Raw genomic sequence first — 25,671 nt, forward strand, 5'->3', positions numbered from 1 at the left:
TTAGAATACAGGAAGGAATGTAGGCCATAAATAGATGGCATATATTCTTCTAACACCAGGAATACTGAAATAGCTCATCTCAAAAGACAGGGAACACCTCACCCATTGGCCAGATGCCAGGAGGTTACAGGATTGACAATTAAGTGGCAGGCCTGAAAGGCAGATTGATGGTAGGCTATGCTCTAAAAAAGAGCATGTTGAGCCCCAGGAGAAATTTCCGCAGGAGCAAATTCAGGAAGAATTCATCTATACGCTGATGGCTTAAGGCAGTTTTGCCTTTCTCTTGACTCCTCTATCCCCACAAGGTTCTGGCATTCCCATGTGGTGTATTGGTCCCCGTGATTCTCATGGAATGGGCTAGCTGCCTTCTCTACCTTAACCGAATGTATTCAGGAGGGGCTTGTCTGTACAAGTCTGTTTGAAGGAAATCCTTCTTATACAGTCAGCCTTTTCTGCACAGCCAGGTAACTGCAAGGGCCCTTATAATTTTTGCAGAAGATAGTCTTTAGCTGGATGACTTTGACTTGATGCTGAATAGGCTGGCATTCATAAGAATCAGGAGAAAATTCTTTACAGAGAGAGTCATCAGGCATTGGAATGGGCTGCCCAGAGAGGTGGTTGATTCACCATCCCTGGAGATTTTTAAACGCAGATTGGACGTGGCACTGAGTGCCATGATCTAGTAAATGGACTGGATTTGGACCAAGGGTTGGACTCGATGATCTCGGAGGTCTTTTCCAACCCAATCGATTCTATGATTCTATGATTCTCTGATTCTATGATTCTATGATTCTATGACTGAGCTATCCAGACCCTCCTGTGGGTTTTTTGTTTGTTTGGTGGGCTTTTCCCCCCACCATTAGTAGTTCTGTGTTTTTCCTTTTGCAAAGCAGGATCACCCATACCTGCCATTCTGGAGTGCTCAGAGCCATAAATTACAGCTGTTCTTTGGTAAGGTGACACGGATGCCACCGCCCATCCAAAGACACTTATTTAAATAATAGCTTGTTGTTTGTACATGGGACTTCTGACATTGCTCATGGAGTTTTCCAGGCTTTTGTATGGACAGCCTGTGCAGCTGTGGTTTTCCTTAAGCTCACAGAGCAGAATGGGATCAGAGTTCTGCCTCTCTAATGTCTGCATTGCTGTGGCAGTATAGAGCAGATGAGTGGTTTTCAAAAGCCCTGCTCTGCTAGAGTGCTGTCCACCACAAAAACTGTGAAATACAGTTGAGTTTCATATAAAGAGTTTTTTATTACCTAAAATATTTTTACAATTGTCATGTGAAACAGGTTAAAGCAGAAAACAACTATGGGTCAGAATTCAGGCAATCCTGCAAGAAATCATCCTTTCCCCAAAGGGAGAACAAAGAATATAAGAAGCATTCCTGGTTCAGAGAAGTGGCAGAGAGAGTGACAGACACCTGAGGTGGTACCTCTGACCTCTCTTTGTCTTGCTCACACAGGAGATCGAGGGAGGGGGTGTGGAGGGCAGCTCCACCTGGCAATGTCACGTGCCCTCTGCTAGTGCAGCACCTTAGCTGACTGTCTACCTGAGCCCCAGGCATTGAGTTACTGGTCTAATTCACTCCCCCTCAGTCTGGTGAATCTGTCCTGGCAGTCAGGTGTCTCCTGTGTTCATCAGTCAGATGTGCTGCAGGCTGAGAGCAGGGGAGGTGAGCTCTGCACTCTTAAGAGCTTTCATGCCCAGCTCATCACCCTTAGGCTGCATGATTAGCAGTTGCTGATCAACTCCTGTTTTCCAAGGTTAAAGAAGAAAGGTAAAGAAGAAAATAGTGGTGTGCTGCTTTAAAGGTAAGTCATGCTTGTGTATTTAGAGTAAGGACTTCCGCGTCTGTGCTACCAAAGTTAAACTGATGAAATGGTATGCAGGAGGCTGTCATTTAGTGAAGCATGTGGCTGTTATGTAAAGGTTTTAATTACTTTCTTCATCTGTCTGCTTAGGAACACGAGATGTCTGGCAAAATTTTGAGAAGGCTCAAGGCGTTAAAGAAAGCTCATCTAAATAAAGGAGAATTAACGTGACATTGCAGTTACTTAATCCTTTATTGTCCTGCCATGTGACTGCAGGGGTACTAAGGCGCAGCATTGCTTTCGCCTTTCCTTTCGTCATCTTCTAGAATTAGGTGCTTCATTAACCCCACCATGGGAAGGAAACAGAGGGGCAACGAACTTTCTACAGCAAGGCTTCAACACACAGTGACATTTCCAAGGCACAGTGACAAGCTCACAGCTGAAGAATGAATCAAAGGCAAACCCTACAGCCAGCTCTTGGACTGGTACCAGAATCAAGTAGAACTGCGCTCTTAAGGTCAGCTATTCAAAATTAACTGGAGGTATCTGAATTTATTAGGAGCAGTTAATCAGTTTTCTGTTTGACCTTTATCTATCAAGTCGGTTTTCAAAGCATCAAGCTAAAGCCTGAATATTTGTGTCAAATATTTTCCATGTGTCAAATGTACTGTATAGACGCTGAGCACCTTGCTGCTTTCTTGCACAAATTTTGCAGTTTTAATTGCAAAGCCTCTTTCACCTTGTAGCTGAAGATCCCGACGTAACTCACTCTGTGAGTGAGAAATTGATGTATACGGCTTCCAGTTTATCTCTGATTTTGAACAGGACATGCAATATGCAGATTGGGCAGATATGTTTTTTAAGTAATTTTCAAACTAATCCTTGGACTTTCCATAAACAGCTTTTTTTTTTTTTTGCTACGTTTGTCACAGTTTCTATTATGTGCAGGATTGCATATTCATTCAGAATTACTTCATTTAAGCTTGTTATTGCGACATCTTGTTAATGGGGAAGTGATTACCCTGTAGACTATGACAACAGGATATGTGAATGAAGGAGGTCATGGAAAACACCGCTGTTCCAGGTGGAATCATGAGGATAGTGGAGAAGATGATGGGCACCCGGAGTGCTATGGAGGAGATGAAGAGAACAGGCAGCACAGGCTGACCCCATTTGAGAAACTAATGCAGGATATGTCTCACAATGAAAAAGTGGTGAAAGAATTAACCCTGGGAAAGAGAATTGCCTTCTATCGAGTCAGAGGAGAAATAGGAAGTGGGAATTTCTCACAAGTGAAGCTTGGAATTCATTCCCTAACTAAAGGTAGGCACCATTGCACGTTGAGTGCCCTTACAAACGGCCTTCTATGGAAAGAAAGGTGTTGCCTGAACCTTAAATACATATATAGTTTGTGTGTCTTTTTAATGTTGCTAAGTGAATCAGTGGGCAGTGTCACAGAAAAATGATCAAGGTTGGAAAAATTTTCTCTAGATAGCAACCATTACAAGAAAAGTTCATCACTGCACTCCCTGGTGTTAACATATCTCATCCCATGGTTCAAACACTCCACACTTTAAAGCATGTGTTGTGCCTCCCCTACTACAACCTGTCCTGCCAATCTGTCCTCTTCCCTGCCCCATCTCGTGGGCTGCAGGGCTACAGGTGGTGAATGCCCACAGCAGCATGGCTGGGCATGCTCCTGCCTGCAGCCAGACGTAGCAAGGCTTCCTCTGTTTCATCACAAATAGTACTACTATGGACCAAGACTTTATTTGGTCACAGTAATTTCGGTGACAACTGTTATGCCTGCTTTACAGAATCATTTGCAGACAGCTGGAATGGGGCTATAGCTGTGGGCTGGGCAGGTGCAAGGAAACAAGCTCTGGAAGGAGAGTCAGATTGAGAAAAATGCCACAATAGTAAGTGTACAAAGATGCAGAGAAAACTAGTCACGCTGATGGAAAACAAGAACAATTTCTATTATTGTCAGACAGGGGCAGAAGAAGACATAGGACAGTTGATGACAAGTTCTTAGTTATACCTGTGACTGAAGTGTCCACTGCAGTTACCTAACCCTTCTAGTCCTTCATAGAAGATAGGGTGCTTTACTGTATTTAAGCCGAGAAAAATACTTGACAATTCAACACAAACACCACTTTGACGATACCAGAGCTTGCTTTTTCAATGTCCTTCCTTCCACCCTCTTGTAGGTGAGAGAACAAGATATGCCCCGAAACCTGTATTATCTCCCATTATTTTCTCTGACTGCCTCTTTCAGCCCAGACTTCAGAGGGTGAGAACTTGTGTGCAAGAGTTGTTGCACTGGGAATCTAAGTGGAGAACTAATGGTTATTTTTTCACTTTTAAGCCTGCCTCTGTCCAAGGGTTGCTTGAACTGGGTGTGGAGTTTTTGATTTTGCTTGTTTAAGAAAAGCAACTCAGTTCTACTTGGCCCATGGCAAGTTGTTTCCTCTTCTGTGATTTTTTTTTTTTTCCAGAGGTAACTGTCTTGTACGTACTGCTGGAAGAAATTCTGCTCCTGTATCTGGAGCAGCAGGAACGCTAATGAAAGGCAGTTAGAAATTTGATCTGGATGAACCCTTTACTTGCTGAACTTACTTAAAAAACAAGTTGCTTTAGCATTTGAATAGAATTGATTGAAAAAATTTGAACTTGGTGAATACAGTAAGCTTGGACAAACTAAATACCAAAACCAAAATTCTTCCTTTTTCTTGAAAAGTTTCTTTTTCATCAGAAATCTCTCCAATTTTTTTTTTTTTTGCTTGTTTGTAGCTTTTTTTGGTTAAAATATTCACTGGGCAAAGAGTTGATTTCTTGATACTAAATTTGCAACTGTCATGAGGAAGGAAGAATAAAAGATAAGCATTTTCTGACTCGTCTCTGCCTGTGAGCTTATCTGTGCTCATAAAATACAGTACATAGACAGAAGAACAGGGACGTGCACAGAGGCATGCATCCATACCCACTCCCCACCCCCACGAAGAGGATTCTGTTTTTTGCAGTAGATGCACATCATTGTATTGGTGATGATGTTCCTGCACAATGTTAATGAGTACTAGTCTTTTTTTTTGCTGATTATATAAATACAAAGGCTTCGTTATTAATGCTGTTTGGATCTCTGTGGTAGGGGGTGGTATAAGTGTCAGGGCTGTTCAGCTCCTCAGTTACTACCATAGTGTTAAGTATGGTATCTCTCCATACATGTCACCCTATATCAAACAGAGAAACAGTTTTGACTTTTACTACCATGAGCCTTTGTAACAATTACACTGTGTGTGCTTTTCTGTTGTCCTTGTGGTCTGTCACAGCAGGACACATGATTTCTAGAGAGAGAGAGGAAAAAACTTCAGGATCTTACTGGATGACATACCTTGTTTCTCTCATAAGGGCTGTCTTGGCTGTTTAGAGAATACAGAAAAATCTTTGGTGCTGTGACGTGGCTTGGACAGATGTGCTCCTCACTGGGTAAAAAACTGGCTGGATGGCTGGGCCCAGGGAGTGGTGGTGAATGGAGTTACATCCAGCTGAGGCTATCACTAGTGGAGTTCCCCAGGGCTCAGTGTTGGGACCAGCCCTGATTAACATCGTAATCAGTGATCTGGACAAGGGGATTGAGGGCACCCTCAATCAGTTTGTAGATGACAGCAAATTGGCTGGGAGTGTTGATCTGCTGGAGGGCAGGAAGGCTTTGCAGAGGGATCTGGACAGGCTGGATCGATGGGTTGAGGCCAATGGTATGAGGATCAGCAAGGCCAAGTACCAGGTCCTGCACTTGTGTCACAACAACCTCAGGCAGCTCTAGAGGCTGGGGGAAGAGTGTGTGGAAGGTGGCTCAGTGGAAAATGATCTGGGGGTGCTGATTGACAGTGGCTGAGCATGAGCCAGCAGTGTGTCCAGGTGGCCAAGAAGACCAAAGGCATCCTGGCTTGGATTGGCAGTAGTGTGGCCAGCAGGACCAGGGCAGTGACTGTCCCCCCTGTACTGGGCACTGGCGAGGCCACACCACAAATCCTGTGTCCAGTTCTGGGCCCCTCACTGCAAGAAGGACATTGAGGGACTGGAGTGAGTCCAGAGAAGGGCAACAGAGCTGGTGACAGGTCTGGAGCACAAGTCTGATGAGGAGTGGCTGAGGGAGCTGGAGGTGCTTAGTATGAAGAAAAGGAGGCTCAGGAGAGACCATCTTGTTCTCTACAAAAACCTGAAAGGAGATTGTAGCCAAGTGAGGGTCATTCTTTTCTCCCAGGTAATAAGCAATAAGACAAGAGGAAGTGGCCTCAAGTTGTGCCAGGAAAGGTTTAGATCGGACATTAGGAAAAATTTCCTCACTGAAAGGGTGGTCAAGCACTGGGACATGCTCCCCAGTGAAGTGGGAAGTCACCATCCCTGGAGATATTTTAAAAGACATGTAGTTGTGGCACTTGGGGACATGGTTTAGTGGTGAATTTGGCAGTGCTGGGTTAACAGTTGGATGTGATGATTTTAGAGGTACTTTCTGATTTTATGATTCTATGTGTCTTGTGATATTCAGGAGCATTATCCACTATATTAACCTGAATTTTGGCAGAGATTTTTTCCAGAAACCTGTGAAACTTCTTGCTAAGGACCGTTACATTCCTAAGCTCTGTGTAACCTTTATTTTACATGCTTTCCAACTGACAAAAGTAGTGTGAGAGCACACCTGAATAGACGCAATTAAGAGCATCCAAAATGTACAACTAATAAAAAGTCAGTGTAATGTGAAACATGAATTGGAAAAGCACAGATTTCCAGGCACCTAGTTTGCCTTTTTTTTTTAAGCAATTTTAACCTGGTTTTGTTTGTATTTTGTTTGTTTTTTTGCCATCACAGCGAATACCACTTCCTTCTGAAATTATTTCTCAACCTTTTCCTGATTTTTCTTACTAAGATTTCAGCTAGCACTTTTCAAACCTCAGCATACACTGTGTATAGTCAATCAAACATCTTTCAACTCAGTCTTTTGGTAAATAAGCTGCCTGCTAAAACTGCCCTTCTGTTTAGCTCTGCTGCCAAGCAAGGGTAATAGAGGATTTGCAAACAAATAATTTTTTGGAAGCAGAGAGGACTAGTTTACAAAAGAAAAGGAAGGTGTCAGGTTTCTTACCCTCTGGGTGGGCTGGGTTTCTTCGAATGTCATGCATTTGCAACTGCAATTACGTAGACTTAAAGGAGCTTGGTCCTGATTTATGGTGGTGTTTGAACAGGATCAGGCCTTTAGTTGTAAACATTCTTCTTTTTCCCCCTATTTCTTTTTAAAACGTTGCAGGAAAACTGACAAGGAGAAACAGTAGTTTCCAGCAAAAGGAAAGGGGAGAAGATTTCTTTTTTAAAGCCCGAATGACCCCAACTTTTATAAATCAAGATGTAATGATGAAATTGAATGGTTAAGATTGTGAGAATTGTTCTGCCTGTAGTATCTAACCATTTAGCTGAGTGAATGTAGCCTATTGCAAGCTGATGCTCATTCCTTGTGGTTTAAGAGATCAGTATGCTAGGAACATGACAAGGATTTTAGTCTGTCACTGATAGGTCAGCAGTCAGAGCACTGCCAGGATGAGTGTCAGTAGCTGCATTTCCTCCCAATTCACCACACAGGAGCAGGTACCTGCCTACCCAAGGAGCTCCTTAGAAAGCATGAAACAGGTCAGAGAGAAGCAGCATGGGGAAACTGCCCTGTACTTAGCACAGACTCCTGAAAACAGGCACATCAAGGGTAATTCAGTACCTTCCACAAGAATCATATTTGCTTCAAGTACTTGCTGCACTTCAGTAGAGAAATCAATTGATGCATGTATGGTACTAAAAAATGTAAATGTGCCAAACATGGGGTTTTCTTGATCTGTAAAATATATGCATAAGTATCCTTAACACTTCCTTTAGATATTAAGTATCTTAATACTTAATATTAATAGGTATTAAGTACCTTAACACTTCCTTTATGTCATTAAGTAAAAACATCTTGAGTACTTTTATACCAGAACACATGTACAAATATAATACCCTTCTCACTCTTCTCTTACAGTAAAAAGTGAACAATACCCTTTTTTTTTCTAATTTACTCCCATGTGCTAGAAAGCAGAGTGAAGTTTTTTTCTGAAAGACTGGTTAAAAGTGATTCATTGTTAAGAAATCTGTGATTGGTTGAGTAAGATATTTATTTCCAGGAATAAATAGTTGTTTTTATTACTGTGATCCAGTTTAATTTCGCTGTCCTGACAAATTATACAAAGCCACTGTAAACCTGTTTTAACCAGACTAATCCTTCAATACCAGCTGTATTCAGAACAGCAAAGACAAAGGCCATAACCTACAAACTAATACAGAAACATAAGGGCAATTGTGATTGACCTCTTCATCCTGCTCTGAGCTACCCTGATGATGTGGTGGAGCTGCAGATGTATATCTGTGTTTTGTGGCTCTTGCCTTCACTGTAGATATGCTACAGAAAACATCTAGGACTTAACAGCAGCTTTGCATTACCAGAACAGCATATGCCAGCTAGGTTTGCTGTCTTACAGGATCCCTGCAGCATACTCTGCTTCACTGTTTTCTCCCTTCCTCAGAATAAAATCTTGTGTATGATGTGGATTCATGGCCCACTGTGGCATACAGACATAAAAATGTACTTTTCCTGTATTCTGAACAGTACCAAGAACTATTAATACATGAACACATTGGAGAAAGTGGTACAGCTATCCTGACAAACCTCAACCACACTGATTTTGCTAACTGAGAATTTGGAGGGGGATGAGAGAAGTAGTTAGGGAAGAGTTCTGTAAGTTGCATCTACTTCAAAATCTCTCCATTATAAACCTTCAGGCTTATAGCCAGGGCCTCTAAATTCCCCCCAAGTTTGTCTGTCTGGTGTGAAACAACCAAGCATTGTCGTAAAAAGCATTACCATTTGTACCTACTGCACTAATAGGTATAATTATGGTATAATGGAAAAATATCTTCCTTTTCAGAGAAAGTTGCAATTAAGATTTTAGACAAGACAAAGCTAGACCGGAAGACTCAGCGTTTGCTGTCTCATGAGATATCCAGCATGGAGAAGCTGCACCACCCAAATATCATCAGGCTGTATGAAGTGGTGGAGACACTCTCAAAACTGCACCTGGTGATGGAGTATGCAGCAGGTGGGGAGCTCTTCACTAAAATCAGTACAGAAGGAAAGCTGCTAGAAACAGAGTGTAAAATAATCTTCTCCCAGATTGTGTCTGCTGTGAAGCACATGGTAAGTTGCTCTTACCACAGGCATGTTGCCCCTCACTAGTCTTAGCAGATTTTGCAGGTGTATCTTTTGGTTTTCAACTAGTAGATTTACTGTTACCCAAGTTTCAAGCCCACATTTCTGAAAAGCAAAACAGCTGGAGAAGAGAATATCAGAGAGCTTGCACATCTACCTCGAGTTACTGCCTCTCTGTTAGTAGCTTTTGGGAGGTGACTGAAGTGGGAACACCTGGTGGGTGGAATCATCCCTTTTGCAACAGTGTTCTGTCTGCTTTAAGGTGCCTGGGCACCAGTGAACAAAGCTTCATTTTTTCCCTCCACTTATTTCAAAACATGGGATTAGTCACCCTTCTGCTAGAACGAAGTGTTCCAGAGAGGCTTGTTAGGTTTGCAAACATCCACCTTGCTTATTAATGAACATGGGAGTCTGTCACGTAAACACAGGCCATTCCTGGTCCTCACTTTAGCATGACGTTAACACCCAGCAAGTCCCTTCCCCCTTGCCTGGTCTTCAGTACCTGTACCTGGGATGATGCCATTTGTGTAGAGCCCAAAGCACCTTGTAAAGGCAGAAAGGAGCAATTAACTACTTCAATACCATGTCCTCTGAACCTTGCATAGTAACTACAGGTACTTCAAACAACAGCATGAAAACACGGAGGACTCTTCTACAAGTTTGACAAGTAAAAGTAGTATTCGTTAAAGTTGGCTCAGAGTGCCCTCCGGCGGCTCATGTTCTCTTGCCACATAATAGCCTCTGGTGAGGTCAGGAGCAAGGGTGTTTCCAGGTCACGCACTGCTCCTCTCTTACATAAACAGTATGCATTTTTTATATATTTTGACAAAATGATTGTATGACCTGTAAGTGATGGATTAGCTCCAACACTTTTTCCACAGGACAGATACCCTGCAGCTACAGGAACTTAATTTACATTTCAAAATTACACTACACCTATTTCTTAGAATTAAACCCAGATTACTGAGCTGGCCAACCTCTTCACTTGTACACACAGACTTCTGCACAACATTTTACTTTTGTTAAGACATCACATCCAGACTGTATAAATCCCATCTGACTGCTGCCAGTCCACAACAAGAACATAGAATCCCTGCCCGTTATTGACTTCAGTTGAAATAGGATGTCAAATGGTTTCCTTATTGCCTCCAGATACTGCACCTTGTTACTCTAGAGGGTAGGGCAGAGTGTGCTCAAACACATCCATTCCTTCTTGTTAGTTCAAAAATGACGCTAAACCCTTACCTAATCAAGATGGGTATGTTGTGACTAAGCAGAACAAATTCAGTTTGAGTCCTTAGATACTACTACCATTTCCAAGGGAAAAAAGTAGAAGTTACAGTGAATGTATTTATTTTAGCTTTTTAAAACTAGAAGACACCACTAAACTTGGTATCCTGCAACATGAAATACCATGAAGCCCAAGTCTGTGGTCCTTTTCTCCTGCCACCACCAGCTCCTCATAGGACATTAGATCACACAACACGATTGTAGTAACTTTCTTACTCTATCTGTGATTATGTTCACTCAGTGAACTAAATAAGCACTTATTTCCACAAGCTGTTACATGTAGTAACTGCAAAACCAAGTGTCATGAACCCTGAAAAAATACTGATTTTGCACATGAAGGTATCTATCTAGTCTTGTAGGATTAGCCATTCTGCCCTCACAAATTTGCTTCACAAAAATACTTAGTATAGTTGGGACTGCTGTTCTTAAAAAAATCCCAGCATCCTTCTTTTCCCCCTACTCAGTTGGTTTTGTATCATTAGAGAATTAGGTTATATTTGTTTAATGCTTTTTCAATTTTGTTGCAATACTAGTTTCTGACTTTGCCCAAGATAACTCCCCTTCTCCTGTGAGGTAACTAATCAGTTAGGGGTAGCCATTGAGAACAAACCAATACCAACTTCTCCTCTTGTCCTACAGCATGACAATAATATAATTCACCGGGACCTGAAAGCAGAAAACGTCTTCTACGCCAGTAACACCTGTGTTAAGGTGGGAGACTTTGGATTCAGCACAATAAGTAAAAGAGATGAAACTTTAAAAACTTTCTGTGGCTCTCCTCCTTATGCTGCTCCTGAACTCTTCCGAGATGAAAACTATATAGGCATCTATGTGGACATCTGGGCACTAGGAATCCTACTGTACTTCATGATGACGGGTAGCATGCCATTTCGGGCAGATACTGTAGGCAAACTGAAGAAGTGCATTCTTGAAGGGACATACACCTTGCCTCCCTGCCTCTCAGAAAATTGCCAGAAACTGATAAAAGGAGTCCTTCAGCCCATACCAACCAAGCGATACTCTGTCAAACTGATTATGAACAGCGAATGGATGCAAGGCATACAGTTTCCCAAACCTTTACAGACATTTAAACTGGATCCTAAGTATTTATCAGACATCAGTATGCTCAAAGAAGAAGAAATTGAAGTGAAAAATATTCTGGAAGATCTGGGAATCACAGAGCAGCACATTCAAAATAACCGGGGAAGAGATGCACGCAGCTCAATAACAGGGGTCTACAGGATTGTGCTGCACAGAGTACAGAAGAAAAGGGCACTTGAATCTGTTCCTATCATGTCCCACCCAGATCCCACAGAACAAGACTTGAGGAAAGCAATCCATTCTTACAGTGGGATTAAGCACACATCCAAGCTGTGTTCTATTTTATAAATTGGCACTGCGGACTTTATACTCAGCACATTTGACAGAGGGGATTATTCACTTTTCAAAGGGGATTATTGATTTTTCCTAAATTCTGGTGTTACATTTTTTTATTTGTAATTTGAATAAACCAAAAATGCCTCCTCTTCTTTGCATTTCTCAAGTCACAGTGAAGCGCTCAAACACCGAGCTCTCGTGCATTTGTTTGACCCTTGCTCCAGAAACATGTATAGCCAGTGCAAGAACCCCAGTAATTGAAAGGATCATGAGTGGAGATGATCGTTTAGTAAAGGTCATACCACTGCATTTAACCCACTTGGAGATTCCTGGTACAGGCATGTAACAGCTGACTTCTGAAAAGCTGTATGTCAGCTCGATATAACTTTACCACTGCAAACCAGGACAGACCTGACCATAATCTAAACAATTGCAAATTCTTCCTTTGAACTTCCTCATCAAAATAGTTTTTAAAAAGCATTTTCTTTTAAGAAACAGCAATGCTGCTGTTGACTGCAGTTCTGTTTGTCATGATTCCGAAAGACAAATTAAGATACAGTGCATATGTGGTTGCAATTCCTAATGCCTGACTGGTTGGACTACTATCAGCTAACCTTCTGACACCTTCCACTACTTGCATGATTCTGTCAGTTGGGAACTGCTTGGACTCATTGCACTTCAATAAAGAAAGATTTAAGTGTACTCCAAAACTCATGTAGTTTTAAATTCTTGCTGTAGCACTTGTTACCAGTAGCTGAACGCAACCAGTAGCAAAATCCATTTGTATCTGCTGAGCATTGCAGGCTTGCACTCACTCCTGCCACGCTGCTTTGGCAACCAAAGCTGGAACAAAGATGATTTTGACACTTGGCCACTGCAAGTTAAAGTTGGATAGGCTGACACCAACAGTTGTTCTGAGCATCACCAAGATGTAGATGCTCAAATTTTCAGCTTTAATTGCTGATTTTATACTTTCACCTTCAACAGCATCAGCTCCAATGCAAAAGACAAGAACGGTAGCTTTCTTCCCTGAACAGGGACAGCCGATCTGCTTAACCTAAAGACCTGCTTAAGCTAAGACATAGAGCCCGTATGACTTTAGTTAAGGTAAGATACCTGACAGAAGGTTTACATAGGTAGAGCTGGTGCTTTCAAATGTTAAAGGCAGGATGCCTTATCTATTATGAGGGCTGATGGGACGATTAGTTGACTTTGGAAGGAGTAATTAATTTAAATGAGCAACAGAATGAGTCTGAAAAGCCACTCCTGGGAAACTGGACTCAGTGAGGCTCAGGTATGTACAAAGCAAGAACCAAGCCACCTTCGCAGATTTTCTGAGGGGGATAAAACAATACCATCTTCTGTAAGACAGTAATAAAGATTAAATTCCTCTGCTATAAACAGTTTCCATATGAAAGCATTTTAAGTTATCTTGAGACATAGCCTTGATGGAGTGGTTTTACACCAGCCTAAGTAACCCCTTCGTTTTGTTGGGAATGACACAAAGAAGACAGATCCAGAATATCCACACAGCCTGTGAACCCACAACTTCAGGTTTTCACAGAGCCAGTTTCCTCCTTCTTTCCTGTTGAAAATAAAACGTCCTGAAAACCCAACAAGTCAGCACTACTCCAACAGGTTTCAAATATCTCAAACTTTATTTTAATAAAGGATCAGCCTCACAGACCTGGGAGGTCTCTGCCAGTAGCTCACTTCTTGGTTCGTCCACTGCCAGCAATGGACTTTGTTCCATGACTGTTTTCCTGGTGCCAAGATAAGTTTCACGAGGGCAATCTAAACCAAAATACTTGCAAACACTATCATCATGCATCATTGCTCCATCATTTTTAGCAGAACAAACAGATTAGTATTCATCAATTTATATTAAACAACTATTTTATCAAGGCTTGACCGCACAAATACAGCAAGTTATCAAGTCCTAGTGAGTGACAGGTAATACAAACACTTCATTACACACACAAAAAAATTGTGATTAACAGAGAAATAATTTTTTGCTACTTTATATTAGATAATGTGGCTTTGTAGAATTAGCAAAGAAATAAACTCAACAAAACTTAATCTGTACATTAGCTCAATTTAAATATATATATCTATATATATAGATATAGATAGATAGATATATATATTACAGGCTTAAAAGGCTCATGTCGTAGTTCATTTCCAATCTGGGCTTTAAAAATCTACCAGAATGGGCTCCCCATTACCACTATAAATCTACCACTGGCAAAATGGATACCTTGTTGGAAAAAAAAAAAACAAACTAAAACAAAAGAAATAAAAGAGGCTAGTCTACAGTATTAACAGTAGTGAGAAGGACTTCAAGGTACAAAGCCAAATTCAAAGTTAGAAATAGTCTTTTGGAAATGTACTATATAAAGACTAGTGAGAGGCCAGAGTTCTGGACAAACTGATGAAGATGACTCTCTTCCTTTGTTTGCCAATTACAACAGCTCCATAATGTCTAGAAGGTTTTTTTTGAAAATTCTGCTGCCTTGGATACTTCTACTTAACATCCAGAAAGGTGCCAAATCAACGATCCCATTTCTTTAGAAGAAAAAATTTACCACCTCCCTTCTTTTTCCTCTTTCCTCCCAGGCTGCTGTGACTTGCAATGCAGGTATAAAACACATAATATGGATATTAGGAGAAATTACATAGTAACTAGCCCAATGGATAACAGAGTTTCTTCCAAGAAAACCACTTGTCAGCCTAGCTATTCTTGATCCAGTAATTTTGAAGGGAAGAGAGATTCCATTCCAACAATGGATGTTACTTGGTTCTATACCTTTCCCAAAGCGATGAGGTGATGGGAGGCAGACTGGGAGAAGAAAGGGAAGGTGATAAAGTGAAAGAGAATTGCAGTATTCAGAAGACTGACTGCTTATTGTCAAGGCACTGAGAACCCTAACATTAAAAGCATGGACTAGTTTGCACAAACTTGAGTACTGATAGAAGTTAAACAGTGTAGGTTTCAAGTCATTTTACATGGAAATAGCAGGCAGAAGATTTTTTTTTTTTTCCTATGTACAAAGACCTTGTAATAGACTACAGCTACTTCTCAGCAATTAAAAAAATTCAGACATGTTAAGGAATCCACAGAGGACCTAGCAAGTCCCTCTATCTCCAATATACTCCTTATTTTAGTGTTCTGAAAATACTTTAAAATCAGCACACCGTATTATGATGATTTTTTTTCAAGGAGCTTAAACAGGTTTTTCATGCTCCAATGAAGTACTAGTGTACACCGAAACTTCAGCACTACTGCAATCCTTTTTCTCTCTCTCTCACCCTACCCTCACACCTTGTTTCTTTCCCCACCTCACAGAGGTATCTTAATGCTCCCCATTGGAAAGGGCAACAGTAACGCCTTCGGTTTCTGTTGTTGCAGGGATTCTTGGCACTTTCTTAGCAGGGCTTGGGATGTGCTAAGAAGAAGGGAAAAAAAACATTAAATACAGATTTCCAGTTCACATACATTCATACTTCATGGCTAGTCCAACTCTCAAACAACATTCATGCTACACTGGACGGCTTGGCCTAAAGTCAGTCAAATTGGTCATGCTTCATGCAAACAGATTGTGCGAGAGGAGCCAGTTTTGTTCTTGTTTCGTTCTTGTGCAGTTTCATTCTCTTTATGATGAAATGTACTTTCTTAAAATCCCATGTTCAACTCTTTACTTCTGGCTTGTATGTTAGGCACGTTAACAAAGTATTTAATATAACTCGTTAAACCACTTCCTCTTAACATACATGCACATGCTAAGACAGACATGTAAATGGTTCCACCATTTACATCAAACTTTGAAAGAGTGCTGAGTGTTCACCTCATGAACAATGCCTGGGTGCACAACTCCAACTCTTGCCTCCAGAGGTCCATCCCTCAGGAGTGGGCGCCGGGCGTAAGTTCTCCTGTGTTTTTCATCCACGCGCACAAGGTACCAGGTTCCTTCAAAGAGATCCTCTACTGAGCACTGTGGAATATAGTTGGCTGTACAAAAGGGAATAACAGACTGTTAGTTGTTTCCTGGTGAGAGTTTTACTCAACACAGGCCTTTTCAGTTTGAATGCACTAAGATAGAAAAAAAACAATTCTGGATTTTAGTTCAGCCACATAGGGCCAGTGAAGACAAGCTACTCAGAAGCAGAAAGGGTTGGACATTTCCTTCATTCTACACTCTAATAATTTAAAGTCAGCTGAAATAAGTGATGAGCATTTTGCTGTAGGACTAGGAATGATTTATATTTATGAAGTTCTTACCCAAATGGTGTGTTTCCTGTCTGATCTTCATGTTTTCAGCAAAGACATCAGGTGCAATACACTTTCTTGAGTCAAGTCTTGCTTTGAGATCAGAAAGGCTGGCAGTTATTTTGTCCAGTGCAGAACCTGCAATACAGAACCATCCTGTAAGGCACCACCAGTGCTGAGAACTGCACAGCAGGATGTTAACATTTCAAATCCATTTAAAGTACTTTGCATTACAGAGTCTCAACTGTTAGTCATTTAAAAGTATTCCCAATTACCCAATCAAAACATTAACGGAGTTTGAAGAATATTATTTGTTCAAGGAGACACAAACATTCCCTGGAGCTAGAACACCCTCAGTTTGGCAATGATGTCTTTAGGCATTGCTCTGCAGGTTTTATGATGCTGGGGGGTTGTGTAATAGTGCACCGAGAGTGAGCTGTGCAAGGAAGGTGGTTAACACCTCCTCATGTCACTCACCAGGAGTGGCATCCTGTGTCACCCTGATGGAATACAGGGTAGCAGCAAAACCAGAGCCATAGGAGAACACACTGATTCTCTGTCCTGCCAGCTGCTCTGGGGAGTACCTGCAAATCAAACAACAGCTTTTTAAAGTGAGAATTAAGCCCAGGTATCACTTTTAAATAACTAGAAACTGCAGCTAGCTTAGGAAAAGCAGCCAGCAAGTCATACAATACACATTTACCTATGTGCATAAATGCTGACTTTTAAAAACACAAATTTAGATACTATTATGTGATGAGTTCCAAAGCTGCCTAAGCAAAACAGAGCTGAGAAATGCAGAGTTTGATTATCTAGAAGGCAGCCAGTTTTCATTCTTAAGCGACCTGAAGCCTAAAATGAACAAACACATCTTGTAAGGTAATGTCAAAATAAAGAAAAAGCGATCCAGGAAGAGTGGTTTAATTTAAACTTAACATGATTTTGTAAAAGGCTGTCATTGCAAAAAATTAATTAAAAAAATGTTAAATGCTAATTTAATTTGGTTTTGGTTATAGTGAGACAAAGAAGACACTCTGATTCTCTTTTCCACTGCAGGCATTTTTCTAGGCGGAGGGAAAGGGGAAAGGTTGGGGCTGAGAAGAGACATCGCCTCAAAAGTAAGATCCTACTTTGGAAGGCAGTAAGCAGCTGTTTCACATCAGCTTCTGACACATTTTCAGTCTGCTTGTCACTTGAACTGAATGTGTGTGCAGAATAGTTTTTTAACTTTAGTCTTTCTGCTCAAGGCAATCTCGTAGGAAAAAGTTTGCTAGACAGTGGTTTTACAGAAGTCTTTCTAAAACAAAAACCTTTTATGTCCTTATTCATAAACAGCTATGACTTTTTTCCAAATTTTATGCTTACTGGGCTAGAAGAGAGGCAAGGCAACCATAGACTGAAGGGGTATACATATTTCCATTCTGATTGGACACGAGTAATGAAGCTTTGGTTTTCTGATTGAAGAGCTCTGCACTAGCTTTCATGAAAGCTTTTTCCACATCTCTGTCAAAATATGTATCTTCAAGTTTTATATCCCTATTAAAAACAAAAAAAAAGAATTTCAGAAACAGTTACTAAAATAGCAAAAAGTAAAAACACACCTTGGATGTGTAACAGAGTAAGACTATGTGAATAAGGAATACAGCAGCCATTCTCACCTGAAAGCTTCCAGACCACTGAAAACACCATTCGCTCTTTCTGGGTTCTGGTCACTGAGAAAGTCGTTCAACAAGAGTCTAGCCACGGATTTCTGTACCAGTTTACAGTATGGAGAATGAAAGATCATGAATCCAAAGTCATTCAAGGTGAAACGTCTGTCTGTCCCCTCTGGAAGTAGCAGAAGTGTTGTGTTACAACCTATGTTTAGTACTCCCTTCAACTATGAAAATAAAGCAGGGAGCTGGCAGGATACCAGTCATCGTAACATGTCAGCATACAAGAGACACTGAGTAACACCAAATACTGCTGTCAGGTGCATTTAAAACACTAACAGTGCTTCTACTTAAAAATTAATTCCTTACTATCTTTTGCACCAGCTAACAATGTTTGCTCTTATTCTAGAATAAAGAGATATAAGCTTAGCAGACTGTCTACTCAGCATTCCGACATAATAATCTGTCATTTAACTCTCTTCACGCCTATGCCACTTGAGTGAAGCAATTACTAAACATACTAGATTAAAAAAAAAAAAGAGTATTGTTACATAACATTTAAATATTAATCTAAATTTCTTAAAAGCCTGGGTGGAGGTGGGTAATAGCATGCTTTTGAACAAGATAGTATACCTTACACCAACACATGCCTGTAATTACAGACTGTCAGGAACTTAACCATGTGAGAACAGAATTAAGTAATTTCTTACAAGAGAGAGCAAATATTTCAATCGCATCAGAACACACAAACATGAAGAGACCCATAGAATAGTGTTTAGATCAGAATCTAAAACTTGAAAATACATTGTCTGTGTAGTTACACATTCCAGCACTTGCCAGATACTGCAGTACCATCAGGAGAGGCTACGTACCCTTCTGCCACTGGGCGTGGATTTTGTTGCGATAGACAGTATAGCAGCGATCCAAAGCACTGAGGTAGCACTGTATAGAGAGTTTGCCATCCACCACAGGATATTCAGAGAGCATATCTGGTTTGTAGAAGTCATAGGCATGCTGCATGTGGGTTCCACGCAACCCTGGTGGGCAGAAATTGACAAAAGTTGAAAACTGCTTTACTCAGCTGCTTCCAGTCAACTGGAACACAGCACACTTATGGAAACAAGCAGTTTTGGCCCCCCGTCAAGCAGGTTTTCATAGCACCCTTTAGGCAAGGTTTCACACAGTTCTCTTGCTTGTTAAGTACAGTAGGACTGAGCATGACAAACGAGCAACAAAAGACAGTCATCATACTGTCCTGGAAGCAGAATGTTGTGTTATTCAGCTCTAGTCCACTCTGCCAATTTTACTGGAGAATTCCCAAGGAAATAAACAGATAGGACCATCTCTAGTTGTTTCCTGCTTCATCCTATAACAGCACTTGGCTGAGTTAGCCCAGAGCAGGAGGAGACACAGAAGAATTTCTGACATTAGTGGGAGTTAATCCACCACTCCAGCAAGGCAAAAAACAGGGAAACAGGCTTCAGAACAAATCTGCCTGAACAGTGTGTGTCCTCCCACAGCACTAACCTCTCTCAAAGATCAAGGGTGCATTTGGACCAACCAGCATGGCAACAGCACCAGCCCCACCAGTCGGCCTGGCATTCCCAGAGGCATAGACAGCGATGTCTCCAGCCACCACGAGGGCATAGCGTCCTGAGAAAAACACACAGGAAAAACCGTGAGAAGCAGCCAAGCGTCTGGCATGTCTTAATATCCATCAGCAACTTTCAGACTTTGGTTATTGAGGAGATGACACCAAGATTAAAGGGATCTTCAATCCTGACTTTTTCCCCCAAGTTTTTATTTTCTGGCAATTGCCAAAATTTACATGAGAACAGCAATTCGTAGCTATGTCATTGTTCTTCTAGTGGCAAATGCCCACACCATTTAAGAAAAAGACCAGAATAGAAAAACAGTTTACCCTCTGTATTTCATATGGTTAGACATGAACACTGTCAATGTAGGGCAGACTGATGTAAGGATGATGTAACTTTTCAAGAAGTGACCATGAACTTACCATCCCAAGAACTGGACTCAATCCAATTAACAGCATTAAAAAGAGCAGCAGTGCCTCCATAGCATGCATTGGTGGTGTCGATTCCTTCTACATCTGTGTTACCAGATTCTTCAAACAGCTGCATCAGGACAGTCTTCACAGATTTTGATTTATCAATTATGGTCTCCGTTCCAACTTCTAATCTCCCAATACAATCATAGGAAAGGCTGTTCCTCTCCATGAGCTTCTGGACCACAGTCAAGCAGAGAGAGTTGATATCCTCCCGGTCAGAGCAGAACCCCATCTTGGCCTGGCCTAGCCCAATGGTATACTTCCCAGCATCCACACCATCATACTTCTCCAGCTCTGTCTGGTCAACATACTGAGAGGGAAAATATATTTCCAGTGCCACAATTCCCACATCTTTGGGCCAACAGGATTCAGCATTCACTGGAAGAGACCCAGGCATCGTGGTAGATCTTTAAGGAAAAAAAAAAGAAAACCACAAAACCAGGTGATTTATTCACATCCATTTTGAGGGATCTACTTTCAGTTTCTGTAGTTTTATGTAAAAAGTTATATTTCATGTATTCTGCAAGGTCATTTGCAAAAGGCACGCCTTTGCCTCTGGTGAAACTTTGGTCAGAGCATTCAGTAAACATCATAAGGAGTTTTGTAACGTTTTTTATTAAGTACTTTCAAGTGAAAATATAAATTTCAGCCCCAAAGATGAAGAGATGTAGGTTAAGCCTAAATTATCTTCCTAAGGCAAAACACACACTTAGTAAGTGTTAAGTGTTTGAGAAATTAATGTTCATTATTTTACTTTTGCTTATATGCAAAGTCTCGATTTTGCATATAACAACCAAGCTAGAGACACTGACATTTTTTTTTTAATGTTGCTAGCCGAGAACTTAAATTGAAAACTTATCCTTACCAGAAAATCACTACCTTTAAACAGACCTGGGCTTTTCAAAATTGTTTTTAGTTTTAAACAAAGTGACACGGGTCACTGTGTTTTGTTTATACTTGCAACAAAGCAGAATTGTTTCAGAGCATGGTTTTTTTTGTTTTATGTTTGGGGTTTCTTTCCGCACAAGGTAGGGGGAGGTATTTTGTATAGGCCTTGGGGTCTTCCTGTTTGTTTTCCTCAAACATACTCTACTCCCAACACCGAGCCTGGAGGACGAGATAAACACACAGTATTCTCCCTGACAGACCGAGTAGTTTCCTTGTTCTAATCCCATGACTTTCCCGTCACCACACCCGAGGACATATTACACTCCAGGACATACCACACTCTATTCCTTCAGCCCCACCTCTATTACACAGAGAGGCACCATCCTCCTGCACCTTGCTTTCCATCCTTAACGGAGCCCTTGTCCCTTCCCCACCGAGCTCCAGGCACCGCTGCACTGACTTACCCGGCTTCTTCCATAAAACCACGATGAGCTGTACAAAGGAATAAAGAACGCCCCTAAAGCAAATATTGCTTTAAGCAAAACCACCAATTTCGTCTCGTTTGTGCCCGCTACTGCCGCCCTCGCCGCCTCAAGGTTATCCATACCCCAGCCGAGAGCCGGCCGGGAGCCCCAGGAATGGGCCCGGAGGGGTCACACCGCGTCCCTCCCGCAGCGTGTTCCCGGCACAGCGCGGGGCCCGGGCGCATTCCCGTCTTCCTTTCCTGCTCTCCGCTCCCACCGCCGCTGCCGGCCCTTACACGGGGCGGAATCCCATGGTCGGCTCCCAGCGCCCCGATCCCGGCGGACTGCGCGTGCGGGCCGCGGGAGGCGCGCGTGCGCCGGGAATGGCCACGCCCTCCCGCCTCAGGGGGTGAGGGGACGGTCGACAAATGCCGAGGTGCTGCGGTTGGCTGCGCCACCTTGCGTGAGGCGAAAACAACCCCCAGCAATAAATAAATAATAATAAAAAATTCACCAGTACCCAAAATTCCAGTTTGGGGAAGTTTCCTGCGGTTTTGTTTCGTTTTTTCTTTTGGACAATCCCTGGCCACACCCTACCCCACACTGGTGGCACCTCGCTACTATTTGCACGGTGGAGCGGTGCCATATCCTGCTTTAAATTATCCAGACTGCAAAAAAACCCCAAAAACCAACACCCCCCCAGACATTATTCCTGCCTCCAGGAAGAGCTGTTGGGCAGGATTATGGATTTGTTGTCGCACAGCAGCAGGTTGATGCTGTTGGAAGTGGAGCAGCTGATTTGCTAAAGCCACAGCCAGGGGAGGGAGCAGCGTGGTGGTCCCCAGGGCCCGCAGGAGCTGCGGGGCAAGGTCACATCCCCTCTCATGCAGAGAGAGGCAATGTCACATCCCCTCCCAGCAGCACCATGAGCCAGGCACACACATGGCCAGGGGTCACGGAGCAGCACTGGGGTATGAAACTTGGCTCTGTTTTACCTCAAATCTGCACAGCCACTGTTGGGGAGGAGGATGCTGCTTTTCGGCTCCCATATGAATGCAGACACACCACCCACAGCGAGATCCCAAGATACTTGCAGGGAAAAGGGCTCTGGAGTTCAGCTCTCTTTCTGGCACAAAATACCTCATTATCTTTCCAAAGGATTTTTTCCAAAAGGAAATACCAGCTGCTGCCAGCTCAGCAGTGTCTGGCTGCCACCTTGAGGGTGAGCCCAGACCAGAGCTCACTCCTGCTCCAAGAGCCAGAAAGTTGAAAGTTTGAGACTGCAGAGAATCTCAGAGGCTTCATTTTATTTAAGAAGTATACAAAAATAATTTAATGGTTTGGGTTGGAAGGGACCTTGGAGACCATTTAGTTCCAACCCCCTGGGGCCAAGGGCAGGGATGCCTTTCATCAGACCAGGTTTCTCAATGTCCCATTCAGACTGGCCCTGAACACTTCCAGGGATGAGGCATCCACAGCTTCTCTGGGCAACCTCTTCCAGTTCCTCACCACAAAGAATTTCTTCCTAATATCCAATCTAAACCTACTCTCTTTCAGCTGGAAAACATTCCCCCTAGTCCTGTCACTACATGCCCATCCAAAAAGTTCCTCTCCCTTTTTTTTTTTTTAGTAAGCTCCCTTTAAGTACTGAAAGGCTGCAGCAAGGTCTCCCCAGAGCCTGCATGGAGCACATAATGGACTTCACCTGCAGTAGCCATAGAAGAACAGCAGCTTTTAACCAGGCAATGAATTATTAGGAAAAGCAGTATGCCAAGTGGAATTCTACTGTTGAGAGAGCTAAGGAAAAACAGTGTGCTTTGTACTTGCTCCTTACAGAGCTCTGAGATCCAAACCTGGCATTTAACTGGCTGCAGTTCTCTTATCAGAAAACTTTGTGCAGAAGACAACTAGAGGGAGGATCTTTCTATCACAATCCCATGGCTCACCAAATACTAAGCTTCCCAGATACTCCTAACAGGACAGCAGTCTGGGTTACTGGGCTGTATTACAGTGAGAAGCATTGCTTTATGAGCGTGCTCTGATCACTGAAGGAAATGGGACGTATGACATCTTATGTCAGTTAGTCATTACAGAAAAAAAAATGTGTTTACTTGGTTTAAAACAAGCAGCCTTTTGTCCTCCTGGTCAAACAGCAAACAACATCCCATCATTCAGTTTTTACTGAAAACTAAAACTTTTTCAGAAGTATGATTTCTTTTAAAAGACCAACAACCCCAAATGCTTTGATATAAATGAGAAACCTGCTTTGTTTTGTGTCACCTTAGGATTTCATTGGGAATGAACAAAAAGCATAAGACAAGCCACTGCTTTCTGCTGGTGTTACCAGAAACATGTTCTCCCACAACAACTGGTGGCGTTCATCGTCTTTCTCAAGAATTTGAGCCTATTATGTCAATAATTTGACTCTTTTAATTCCTGCCTAAATTTTTAATTCCAACAGAACATTCTACTCAAAGTTCGAAAACAATCTCCGGCCTTCTTTGCTTCAAGTGCTGCCTTTTGCTCTGGGGAACCGGTGGGAGGGACCGCGCTGGTGGCAGCCCCGGGTTGTGACATCACTGCCTTGTCCCCGCACGGCTCCTGCCACCAGATGCCGCTCCTCCGCCCAGACCGCGGTGACATTCCCGCGGGACGCTCAGCTCCGGGCACCCCCGTGGGATGCTCGCCTACCTGTGGGCGCCGGGAAACGGACGAACCACGCAGAGCCCCAGACCACAGGGTCAGACCCTCGGACCGAGCCGTGCTGTCCCCCCCGCGGGGTTGGCGGCACATCCGACACCGGGGCTGCGTCAGCAATACGGGTGGGCGCCGGGATGCCCACATCCCTGCGGCAAACGCCATTGGGAAGGAGGGCGGCGGCATCCCTGGGAGCAGCTCCAGGCTGCCTCTATCCGAAGGGCGTCGGCGAAGGCAGGAGGACACTCTCGCCCCGCCTTTCCCGGTCTGGGAGGGCGACTCTGAGAGGCGATGGAGGGACACACCGAGGGCTTCTCGGTAGCCCCGAGGCGGAGGCAGAGCCCCGCATCATCCGCCCACCGCAGCTCACCCAGCTAGGGGCTTCCCCCGTGGGCAGCGGCCGGGATGCCTGTCTCGGGATGCGGCTCCTTCGGGAGAGGCCTGGTTGCCCGTGCAGGGGGCGCCGCACGCCACCCCAGGGGCTGTGATACTCCCAGATGCTCCAGACAGCGCCCGGCGCGGGGTTCCGGCTGGCACCGACGTTAGGACACCATGACACGCCTTTCTGGAGTATTTTTTGTTGGTGTGGCTTTTTCTTTCTTTCCTTTCCTCCTTTTCTTTTTGTTTCGTTTCCTTCTTCCCCCCCCCCCCCCCCCCGCCGCGTTGCAGGCTCTACTCCAAACACATCCCCTAAAAACACTTCTTCCAGCTGTGCCGACCCGTCCCCAAGCCCTGCCTGCGGCTCCCCAGCCCCGCCGCCCCACGCGTGCTTCCCCACACACGGCTCCGCAGCCCCTCGCCCCCGGCCCCGAGGGCCTCCGCGTCCCGAGCCGCGCTCACCCCTCGGAGGCGACAGTTCCCGGTGTGACTCCTGGCGTGGATCCCGGTGTGGCTCCGCACTCACTCAGCACAGCACCGGCGACCGCGCGGCCCCTTTAAGCAGTCGCACCGCCCGCCGCCCGGCGCGCGCCTTGAGTGGCAGCCCCTCTCACCAATCACGGCTGCGGCCGCGCCGGGCCCCGCCTCCCAACAGGCTCGTGGCGGGCGGGGCGGGCGGGGGGCAATGGCGTGAGAAAGTGACGTAGCGTGGGCAGAGGGCGGCGCGCCAATGGGGACACGGCAGAGGCGGCGGGCGCCCAATGGGAGCCGAGCGCCGCGCTGGCGAAGCCAATGGTAGCGCGCGGCCGACCGCGGGTGAGGGTAGGACGGGCGCGGACCGCGCTCTGGGCTGTTGCCCGGCAACGGGAGTGTCCGCGTGTCCTGGCCGCGGCCTCTCGGGGCATCCCGGACACGGAGCATCATCGCAGACCCGGCGTGTCCCGGCCCAGGAGTATCCCGGCCCCTCCGTGCCCCGGCGCCGCCGTGCCTCGGTCCCGGGACTCGCACGGGGCACTGCCAGCAGAATTGCCTCACGGAGAATGTGATGAATGTGATGAATGCAGCGCTGCCCTGCCCTGGATCTTCCCGTCACAGTCTCGTCCCGGATCGTTAAATCCGCGGTGTGTCAAGCTGCACATCACGGGCTAGCCGCTGCCTGACAAATTGGCAATTAGCTAATGTGCAGGTTCCCCGTACCAACCCTGCGTGCCTCCGGGCAGTGCCATGATTTTTATCCACCGAATCCATTGCCATGATTAATATCCACCTAATCCATTGCTGCGCAGGCCACGGGGCATCCCCAGAGAACGAGGAGCACAAACCTCTGCTGCCTATGGGAAGTTGCTTGACAGAAGTGAAACACAAAATGTTACAGCCTGGATAACTAGGTTGTAAAGCCCTGCTCAGATCAGGGAATGGTGCTCCCTTGGCAACTGTCAGGCTCTGTGACATCTGATTGCTGCAGCTAGCACAGGCCACCACCTGACACCT

General features: G+C 44.0%; 2 protein-coding genes across 4 annotated transcripts; one reads left to right on the top strand and one right to left on the bottom strand.

The window, feature by feature from the left end:
• The first annotated feature begins 2,260 nt into the window (after positions 1 to 2,260).
• On the top strand, positions 2,261 to 11,802 carry NIM1K (NIM1 serine/threonine protein kinase). Of its 2 annotated transcripts, XM_017811200.1 has the most exons (4): positions 2,261 to 2,331; positions 2,899 to 3,137; positions 8,819 to 9,087; positions 11,029 to 11,802. In XM_017811200.1, the coding sequence occupies exons 1-4, from the start codon at positions 2,261 to 2,263 to the stop codon at positions 11,776 to 11,778; spliced, it is 1,329 nt and encodes a 442-aa protein (XP_017666689.1). In that variant the 3' UTR covers positions 11,779 to 11,802. The 2 variants fall into 2 exon arrangements, with proteins under 2 accessions (XP_017666689.1, XP_017666688.1); XM_017811199.1 differs by lacking the exon at positions 2,261 to 2,331 and having other exon boundaries at positions 2,725 to 3,137.
• A 1,599-nt stretch (positions 11,803 to 13,401) lies between these two features.
• HMGCS1 (3-hydroxy-3-methylglutaryl-CoA synthase 1) lies at positions 13,402 to 24,776 on the bottom strand. Of its 2 annotated transcripts, XM_017811197.1 has the most exons (11): positions 24,643 to 24,722; positions 21,106 to 21,133; positions 19,703 to 20,160; positions 19,213 to 19,338; positions 18,558 to 18,722; positions 17,692 to 17,860; positions 17,399 to 17,569; positions 16,511 to 16,617; positions 16,046 to 16,171; positions 15,612 to 15,775; positions 13,402 to 15,212 (listed from the first exon to the last, which is right to left on the bottom strand). In XM_017811197.1, exons 2-11 carry the CDS (start codon positions 21,117 to 21,119, stop codon positions 15,120 to 15,122), a joined length of 1,593 nt encoding a protein of 530 aa, XP_017666686.1. In that variant the 5' UTR covers positions 21,120 to 21,133; positions 24,643 to 24,722; the 3' UTR covers positions 13,402 to 15,119. The 2 variants fall into 2 exon arrangements, with proteins under 2 accessions (XP_017666686.1, XP_017666687.1); XM_017811198.1 differs by lacking the exon at positions 21,106 to 21,133 and having other exon boundaries at positions 24,643 to 24,776.
• Between the last annotated feature and the right edge of the window lie 895 nt (positions 24,777 to 25,671).

The sequence above is a fragment of the Lepidothrix coronata genome, unplaced genomic scaffold (assembly GCF_001604755.1).
Source record: "Lepidothrix coronata isolate B3197 unplaced genomic scaffold, Lepidothrix_coronata-1.0 Scaffold31, whole genome shotgun sequence".
NCBI lineage: Eukaryota > Metazoa > Chordata > Aves > Passeriformes > Pipridae > Lepidothrix > Lepidothrix coronata.

Coding starts and splice junctions, on each gene's coding strand:
- NIM1K (XM_017811200.1), top strand. CDS start 2,261: ATGAATCAAAGGCAAACCCTACAGCCAGCTCTTGGACTGGTACCAGAA. Junction 3,138..8,818: donor AATTCATTCCCTAACTAAAG/GTAGGCACCATT, acceptor CTTCCTTTTCAG/AGAAAGTTGCAATTAAGATT. Junction 9,088..11,028: donor TGTCTGCTGTGAAGCACATG/GTAAGTTGCTCT, acceptor CTTGTCCTACAG/CATGACAATAATATAATTCA.
- HMGCS1 (XM_017811197.1), bottom strand. Junction 17,861..18,557: donor CCACGCCCAGTGGCAGAAGG/GTACGTAGCCTC, acceptor TGCTACTTCCAG/AGGGGACAGACAGACGTTTC. Junction 15,776..16,045: donor ACAGGAAACACACCATTTGG/GTAAGAACTTCA, acceptor CCTTTTGTACAG/CCAACTATATTCCACAGTGC.